This window comes from Lycium barbarum, chromosome 1 (genome assembly GCF_019175385.1).
Source record: "Lycium barbarum isolate Lr01 chromosome 1, ASM1917538v2, whole genome shotgun sequence".
Taxonomy (NCBI): Eukaryota; Viridiplantae; Streptophyta; class Magnoliopsida; order Solanales; family Solanaceae; genus Lycium; species Lycium barbarum.
Window position 1 is genome coordinate 11,554,049 of NC_083337.1, and position 9,815 is coordinate 11,563,863.

Genomic DNA, 9,815 nt, shown 5'->3' on the forward strand with positions numbered 1-9,815 from the left:
CTAATACGAGAAAGGAAACCTCGCAGCTCCCCACTAGCCCTCTACCCTGATACTCGACCTCCACCCCCTCCTATCACCGGTCATGTCCTCGGTAAGCTGGAGTAACGCCATGTCCTGCCGAATCACCTCTCCCCAAGCCTTCTTTGGCCTACCCCTCCCTCTCTTCAGGCCCACCACAGTCATCCTCTCACACCTCCTCACTGGCGCATCAGCGCATCTCCGCTACACGTGGCCGAACCATCTCAACCTCCCTTCCCACATCTTATCCACCACAGGGGTCACACCCACCTTATCCCGAATCACTTCATTCCGAATCCAATCTCTCCTGGTATGCCTGCACATCCATCTCAGCATCCGCATCTCAGCTACCTTCATCTTCTGGACATGCGCTTTCTTAACTGGCCAGCATTCCGTCCCATACAAAATAGCCGGTCTAACCATCGCTTTGTAGAACTTTCCCTTTAGAATAGGCGGCACCTTCTTATCACACAACACCCCTGATGTGAGCTTCCATTTCATCCATCCCGCTCCAATACGATGTGTGACATTGTCGTCAATCTCGCCAGTCCCTTGGATGATCGACCCCAGGTACTTGAAACTTTCTTTCTTCGGGATGACCTGAGCATCCAGATGCACGTCCTCGTCCTCTACTTGACTCCCATTACTGAACTTGCACTCTAAGTACTATGTCTTAGTCCTGCTCAACTTGAAACCCTTCGACTCCAGAGTCTGTCGCCAAACCTCCAGTCTCGTGTTAACACCGCTCCGCGACTCGGCAATAAGCACAATGTCATCTGCAAACAACATGCACCGCGGTACCTCTCCTTGAATGTGGCTTGTCAGAGCGTCCATAGCCACAGCAAACAGAAACGGGCTAAGCGCGGACCCTTGGTGCAGGCCCATCGGGACTGGAAAGTGTTCTGAGTCACCTCCAACTGTCCTCACCCGGGTTTTGGCTCCATCATACATGTCGTTAATCGCTCTAATGTATGCTACAGGAACACCTCTAGCTTCCAGACATCTCCACAGCACCTCTCTTGGGACTTTGTCGTCGTAAGCCTTCTCAAGGTCGACAAACACCATGTGCAAGTTAGTCTTCTTATCCCTATACTGCTCCACCAACCTCCTCACCAGGTGAATGGCTTCTGTAGTCGAACGCCCCGGCATGAATCCGAACTGGTTCTCTGAAATAGAAACTAACTTCCTCATCCTCGCTTCCACCACTCTCTCCCAAACTTTCATCGTATGGCTCAACAGCTTGATACCCCTATAGTTGTTGCAGTTCTGAATATCCCCCGTGTTTTTATACAACGGGATCATGGTGCTCCATCTCCACTCTTCAGGCATCTCCGTCGTCCTAAAAATAACATTCAACAACCGCGTAAGCCACTCCAAGCCTCCCCTACCCGCATTCTTTCAAAATTCTACCGGTATTTCATCTGGCCTGGTGGCTCTCCCCCTGCTCATCTTCCGCAGAACCCCCTCGACCTCTTTGACCTTGACCCGCCTGCAGTATCCAAAATCGCGGCGGCTCTCAGAGAGCTCCAATTTGCCTAAAACTATGCTCCGGTCCCCCTCTTCTTTCAGGAGTTTATGAAAGTAGGACTGCCATCTTCGTCTAATAAGGGCATCCTCTACCAAAACTTTCCCTCTATCTTCTTTGATACACTTCACTTGATCCAGGTCCCGAGCCTTCCTCTCCCTCACTCTGGCTAGCCTGTACAACTTCTTGTCCCCCCCCCCCCCCCCCCCCTTTTCCCCCAAATCTTCATACAAGTGTCCAAAAGCAGTCGTCGTAACTGCTAACTTCGCCTCCTTCCTCGCTTTCTTATACAGCTCCTTGTTAGTCCTCTTCTCTTCCTCGTCTGTGCTCTCCACTAGCTTTAGATACGCTGTTTTCTTAGCTTCCACTTTACCTTGTACCTCTCCGTTCCACCACCAGTCCCCTTTGTGTCTGCCAGAGTAACCCTTTGAGACCCCTACCACCTCTCTTGCCTCTTCCCTAATGTTAGCAGCCGTCGTAGTACACATACTACTCGCATCCCCGCTACTCCTCCAGGCTCCCATCGCCCTCAACCGCTCCCCCAGCTCCTGGGCATTGTCCTTGTTCAAAGCGTCCCACCTAATCTTTGGCTGACCCGATACAATTACTCCTCTTTCTTTTTATCTCCAGGTCTATAACCAAGAGCCTATGTTGGGTCGTGAGGTTCTCGCTCGGGATAACCTTGCAGTCCGTGCATAAACGCCTATCGCACTTACGGGAAAGTAGGTAATCAATTTGGGTCTTGGCCCTCATACTCTAAAAGGTGACCAAGTGCTCTTCCCTCTTCTGCAAACTAGAGTTCGCTGTCACCAAATCGAAAGCTCTCGCGAAATCCAACAGTGCCGTACCTCCCTCATTTCTATCCCCAAACCCGAAGCCTCCATGCACATCATCGTATCCCCTAGCCGACGACCCGATGTGGCCATTGAAATCACCACCAAGAAAAAGCTTCTCTGAGTGCGGAAAACCCCGCACAACCTCATCCAAATCCTCCCAGAATCGCCTTTTGATCTCCTCATCCTGGCCTGCCTGCGGTGCCTAAGCACTAACCACGTTTAAAGTATGTCATCCAACTACTATCTTAATAGTCATCAGCCTATCACTCACCCTCCTTACCCCTACCACCAGATCACGAAGCTCTCTATCAACTAGAATACCAACTCCGTTCTTGCCCTTTGGGCCTCCTGAGAACCACAACTTAAACCCATCTACATCCCGGGCCCTATCTCCCACCCATCTAGACTCCTGTACACATGCTATGTTGATCTTCCTCTTCTCAAGAATCTTCGCCAACTCTATAGACTTCCCCGTCAGGGTGCCAATGTTCCAGGACCTAATTCTCAGCCTAGCTGCTCCCTTTCCGCTCTTCACCCTCTTCCTATCTCCCACCCCTCCTCCCCCTGAGGACATGACCTTACTCTACCATCATCCACCGCAGCCACTATAATAAAGGTCGAGCTAAGGTGGCACCAACACCATACAAGCGGAAAATAGAACTACAGGGAGTAGAAATACAGAAATAATTTCGTTAAAATGATGGAACACCAGAAAAATTAACTAACTATAGCCGGAGGTACCAACTCCAAGCTGGACAGAACCTGTAATAGTTGCTAAGTAGTGCTTCTGCTGCTGCCGAAACACTGTCGCTGGTCGCTCATGTCGGAGTTACTGTTCACCGGAGTACTGTTCACCGAAGTACCATTCACCGGAATAACTGTTCGCCGCGACTGCTGCTCGGATTCCACCTGTAATGCGGGACCAAAAGAAAACCCAAAAAAAAGGGAAAAGAAAAGAGAAGGCTAGGGGGAGGAGCGAAACCACCCAAACCCTACAATGGTGGTACGGGTCTGCAGTGGTTGTGGACAGCAGTAGAAGGAGGAAAGGAGAGGAAGAGAGAGAGAGAGAGAAACTAAGCTGTGGGAGAAAAGGAGAGGGAGAGAGAGAGAGAGATAGAGAAGAGGAGAGAGAGGTGCTGCCAACTTACCTAGGGCGACCTCCGGTGGTAGTTGGCCGGAAAAAATGAAAGGTCAGGTCAGGTATTGTTATCGTTGGGTGAAGAGAGAGGAGAGAGAAGAGAGTAGAGAGTGTATATTTCTATATTTATCAAGTTGACAATTCAAACATCTTATATGATAAATTTATAATCACAAAATTCAAAGGACATTTTAGTACATTACACACATCTTTAACTTAGGACCACAAGATTTAAAAATCTCTTTTTATTCCTTAAACTCTGTGTCCAGTGAAACTAAGACACTTAAATTGGGACGAAAGGAGTAAATTTTAGTTGATGTTGGTTTTAAGCCAAAAAAAAAATTAATAGATTTTTATTATGAGCTATTTGGCAAGTTGTTGTTTGGATGTATTATTAGAAGTGTAACTTGTACTACTTGTTCATAAAGTGATAAATGCAACTTGTAAGTTGTATCATAGTTGTAGCAAATTGTAAATCAACTTGCACAAGTTGTATGTTGAAGATCAATATCTCCCTCCTCTCTACAAAGTTATTAAGTTTACTTCTCTTACTTATTTACAACTATATAGTTTCATAACACGTTAGCAGCACAACGTTCTGCTGTCTCAAGAAATTATTTTGAAGACTAACATATGGATATCTCTCAAAATGAGTTTGAATTAAAATTCAATTATGAAGATATTTGTTTGATTGATTCTGCTACAACGCACACGATATTCAAAGAAAAGAAATATTTTTCTCATTTACTCATGGGCAAGATAAATGTTACTACGAATTCTGGTAGTACTAATTTGATTGAAGGCTCCGGAAGAGCCATCATAATTTTGCCTAAGGGAACAAAACTCATTATAAACGATGTCATGTTCTCTCCTAAGTCTTGAAGGAACTTATTGAGTTTTAAAGATGTCCGCCAAAATGGATATCTTATTAAGACAATGGATGAGATGAATCTTGAATATCTTGGTATCACCAAGAATGTCTCTGGCTAGAAATATGTTATAGAAAAGTTCCCTGCTTTATCTTCTGGATTATATTGGACTAAGATTAGTTCGATTGAGGCACATTCTATTGTAAACTAGAAGTTTACTAATTCTAATACTTTTGTACTTTGGCATGATCAACTGGGACATCCCGGATTTATAATGATGGGACGAATGAAAATTCAAAAGGGCATCCATTAAAGAACCTAAAGATTCTTTCAAATAATGAATTTTCTTGTATTGCTTGTTATCAAGGAAAGTTAATTATTAGGCCATCACCAACAAAAGTTGGGATTGAGTCCCCTACATTTTTGGAATGCATACATGGGAATATTTGTGGACCTATTCACCCCACCTAGTGGGTCGTTTAGATATTTTATGGTCCTAACAAATGCTTCTTCTAGATGGTCTCATGTGTGCCTATTGTCATCTCGCAACCTGGCATTTTCAAAATTATTAGCACAAATAATTCGATTACGGGCACAATTTCCTAATAATTAGATCAAGTCTATTCACCTTGACAATGCTGCTGAATTTTCATCCCAAGCATTTAATGGTTATTGCTTATCAATTGGGATAAAAGTTGAACATCCTGTAGCTTATGTTCACACTCAAAATGGTCTTGCAGAATCATTAATTAAACATCTGCAGTTGATAGCAAGACCATTACTTATGAAAATAAGGTTGCCCACTTCTGTTTGAGGTCATACAGTTTTGCATACAGCAACATTTGTTCGTCTCAAACTGACAAATTATCATAAATTCTTACTGTTGTAATTAGTTTTGGGTCAAGAACCTAATACTTCCCATCTAAGAATTTTTGGATGTGTTGTATATGAGCTTGTAGCACTACCACATCATACTAACATAGGTCCCCAAAGAAGGTTAGGAATATATGTTAGGTTTGAATCAACCTCCATTATTCGCTACCTTGAACCATTGACGGGAGATTTGTTCAATGCTCAATTTGCAGATGGTCAATTTGATGAGACACTTTTTCCAAAATTAGGGGGAGAAAATAGTGAAATCATAAGACAAATTTTGTGGATTAATCCATCATTGTCTCATCTTGACCCACGTGCTTCTATTTGTGAGCAAGAGGTTCAAAAGATTATTCACCTGCAGAAAATAGCAAATCAACTGCCAGACACATTTATAGATTTGAAAAGAATTACCAAATCACATATCCCTCCAGAAAATGTCCCAGTTCTGACTGATATCCCTGTAGGACCATCTACTAGTGTCGTAGCTAATAAGTCCAAAACACGCTTGAAGCGTGGTAGACCATTGGGTTCTAAGGATCGAAATCCTAGAAAATGAAAAACAAATGAATAAGATGACACTACGAAAGAACCTCATAAAGGAATTCAATATTTGAGTAATCATATGATCCTTGAAGAGATCAATGAGTCTGAGACTCAAGAAAATGAAGAACTGTCAATAAATCCAATTGATGATGGAAACAAATTGAATCGATTAGAAATAGTGGTGGATTATGTCTTTGCATATAATGTTGCAACAAAAATTATGTCAAGATAGTGAGGATATTGAAGCTCAATCTATTGGAGAATATCAACAAAGATGTGATTGGCCAATATGGCAAGAAACAACTAAATCAGAGCGAAGTTTCTGGACCAGTAGTCCAAACACCGAAGGTTGTTAAACCAGTTGACTACAAATGGGTCTTTTGGCAAAAAATGAAATACAAAGGTATAAGGCACGTTTTGTTGCAAAAGGATTTTCACAAAGACCTGGTGTCGATTATGAAGAGACATACTCACCGGTTATGGATGCAATAATATTACGATATCTCATTAGTTTCGTTGTCCATGAGAGACTTGAGATGCATTTGATGGATATGGTTACAACCTATCTTTATGACTCACTTGATAGTGAGATATTTATGAAAATTCCTGAAGGATTTAAGATGTCCGAAGCATATAGTTCAAAGTCTTGGGAAATATACTTAATCAAATTGCAAAGATCATTGTATGGTTTGAAGCAATCAGGAAACATGTGGTATAACCGCCTTAGTGAGTATTTATCTAAGGAAGGTTATATAAATGATGTCATTTGTCCATGTGTTTTTATAAAAAAAACAACATTTTGAGGTTTGTTGTACTTGCTATTTATGTTGACGACATAAACCTTATTGGAACTCCAGCAGAACTTCAAAAGGCAGATGAAAGATCTTGGAAAGACAAAATTATGTCTTGGTCTGCAAATTGAACATTTGACAAACGGTATCTTTGTCTATCGATCTGCCTATACAGAAAAGGTGTTGAAATCATTTTACATGGATGAAGCATATCCATTAAGTACTCTGATGGTTGTCCGATCACTTGATGTGAATAAGGATCTGTTCCGACCTCAAGAAAATAATGAAGAGATTCTTGGTCCTGAAATATCATATCTTAGTGCAATTGGTGCACTAATGTATCTTGATAATACAACAAGGCCTGACATAGCATTTTCAACTAATCTGTTAGTAAGATATAGCTCTGCTCCAACCAGGAGACACTGGAATGGAATCAAACAGATATTGCGGTATCTAAAAGGGACTACCGAAATAGGCTTGTTTTATTCAAACAATTACTGTCCCGATCTTATTGGTTATGCCGATGCAGGGTATTTATCTGACTCACATAAAGCTCGATCGCAAATAGGCTATGTGTTTGCATGTGGGGGTATTGACATATCTTGGCGATCTACAAAACAATCTATTTTGTCTACTTCATCAAATCTTGCCAAAATAATAGCTATTCATGAAGCAAGCCGAGAATGTGTGTCGCGCCTCGAACTATGGCACGACACTCGGTGCCTGACTGCATGTGACCGAGCGAACCACATGGCTTGCTGAATCATCATGAGGCATACATGAGTGGAAATATAACGTGAAGTGTATGATAAGCTTCTATAAAACATAGTAAGTCATAATATTAAACATAAGTACTTGATTAAGTCATGAATGCGTACAATATCATAAATGAGCCAAACCAGCTAACCAACTCTGGAAGTTTAACATGACACTTGTCTTGTCTATGAAACCTCTAACATGAGTCTGAAACACGTAGCGTACTTGCTTGGACAAGGCCCCCAGCATACCTTTAGATGCAAAACTAAATAAATAAAGACAATGCCTAGACCCCGAATAAGATGGGGCTCACCAATAAGCTGGTACGTACAGATCCTAATGAGCGGAGGCGTCTTCCTGTAAATCCATACCTGCATCGTGAAATGCAGGCCCCCGGGCAATAAAGGGGGATGTTAGCACATTGAATGTACTGGTATGTAAAGCAACTGAAAGAAATAACATGGGACATGCAATAACATGATAAAAACTGAAACTGAAAACCTGGACATGAACATGAGCATGAGCATGGGTACATATATATCTATCTATCTATATATATATATATATATATATATATATAACATAAGTAAAACATGATAAGTAGGGAGAGCATTTCATAAACCGACAACATGATATCACCACGTGGATACGTGGAGTCTGGTACCTCGCCGGACCTGCAGAGCCTCCATACCTTGCCAGGGTATAAGGTGGTAACGTGCCTAATGGATCCATTCAGTGTAAAATGAAGGAATCGTCCTAACTGGGCGGAGCGATCCTTGTCCTACGGTGGCTACGTAGTTTTAGTCTATCTGAGCCTTCTCGGTAATTCGTGCACTCCCAAAAACATGAACATGATATTATTGGTTAAGAAGGCCATGATTTTCGTGAATTAACTTGTACTTGACTTGTAATCATGATTTCACGAAATAACTTGTAAACATGATTTCATGAAATAGCTTGTATTTAACATGTATGTACCTTGTATCATGGCATGAAAGTAATTATATAATATAGTTGCATGAAAACTTGTAGACATGTAGGATATTCATGAAATAATCATTCTTAGTTAAAAACATGCATGCAAGAACCCATGGAATACAAGATATGAGTTTTCATGTATTACGGACTGATTCTCAATAATCATATGGAGTTATTAGGAACACAATGATAGAATAGTAGCAATTCATACATAATCTATTTATGGGCATGGACCTAGGGTTGTCATGAACATGGTGTAGAAACCCTAGTTTTAGTAGAGAATCATAATTTATGGATTATGAGGCGTGGGGAAGAACAATGATGTTCCCACACGTAGATAGTAACTCTACATACCCGGTAATGCTCCAAACTTGAATTAAAGATTTTAACTTTGAAGAAGATTTCCAAAATCTTGAATTCTTGAACCTTGAGATGGGTTTTCTTGAAAACCCTAGTTTAGGAACAATGATTTCTTGCTTTGATTATTAGAGTATATGTTAGAATTGAGCTGGAAGGGTTTGGATTGACTTATCTTGATGTTTTGGATTGTTGCTAGGGCTTGGAATTGTGAATAATGAAATAAAAGAACTGAAGGCTTGAATTTATACAAAAGTGAGGCGGAAGTTATATGGACATGTTATACGGTCCGTATAAAGTTATACGGTCCGTATAATATGACCATATTTTATCATGGCGCAAAACAGAACGTCAATTTGAAGTTTCATGAAGTACGGACGACTTATACGGTCTGTATAAAATTATATGGGCCGTATAACCAGTTCGTATAACATGACCAGTGAACGGACTGCTCTGTATTCCTTCAGTAAAATGGCCATAACGTTTTGTACAGATGTCCCATTGACCCCACAATATACCGTTGGAAAGGTATTTCAAAGGGATACAACTTTCATTTAGGAATTTTTCCCAAATTCCTAATTAATAAAGGGGTTATGGTCGTTGGAAGTAAGACCTTCTACAAACTCACTTGCAAACATGCCCCGTAGAGTGGCTTCCAACTTTGCTTTGCCCAAAGACATTCCTTATGACTTGATTAGTTTTCAAAACACTTCCTATAACCCTCATATTGGTTCCATTATATTATCATCTTATGAGTCAAACCTTCGTCCGAAGCTACGAGGTGTTACAATATCTCCCCCTTGGGATCATTCTTCCTCGAATGATAGGTCATGGTTAAGAATTTGACTGGACATGACTTGACTACATGAATGTGAAGGAAACATGACATGAAATATGGAGACTGAACTAACATGACATGGTTACATGGAAACGTGAATACTGAGACATGAACATCGGCACTGGATACATAACATGAGCGTGGAACATGAGACATAACATGACATGGGCTATGGAAAGTTACCTTGAGAGTTCCCTGCTTGCTCTTCAAACAAAAATGGGTACTTGGACTTCATATCCTCCTCGGCTTCCCATGTAGCTTCCTCAACTTTCTGACTTCTCCACAGGACT

General features: G+C 41.4%; 1 protein-coding gene across 1 annotated transcript; it reads right to left on the minus strand.

The window, feature by feature from the left end:
• Positions 1-2,299: 2,299 nt before the first annotated feature.
• LOC132609551 (uncharacterized) lies at positions 2,300-2,953 on the minus strand. Its single transcript, XM_060323602.1, has 2 exons — positions 2,651-2,953; positions 2,300-2,581 (listed from the first exon to the last, which is right to left on the minus strand). The coding sequence occupies exons 1-2, from the start codon at positions 2,951-2,953 to the stop codon at positions 2,300-2,302; spliced, it is 585 nt and encodes a 194-aa protein (XP_060179585.1).
• Positions 2,954-9,815: the final 6,862 nt, after the last annotated feature.

Excerpts from the sequence above, each read along its gene's own strand:
- LOC132609551 (XM_060323602.1), bottom strand. The coding sequence starts at position 2,953 with ATGTCCTCAGGGGGAGGAGGGGTGGGAGATAGGAAGAGGGTGAAGAGC. Across the intron at positions 2,582-2,650 it reads TGGTGGTAGGGGTAAGGAGG|GCACCGCAGGCAGGCCAGGA; the intron begins GTGAGTGATAGG and ends GTTAGTGCTTAG.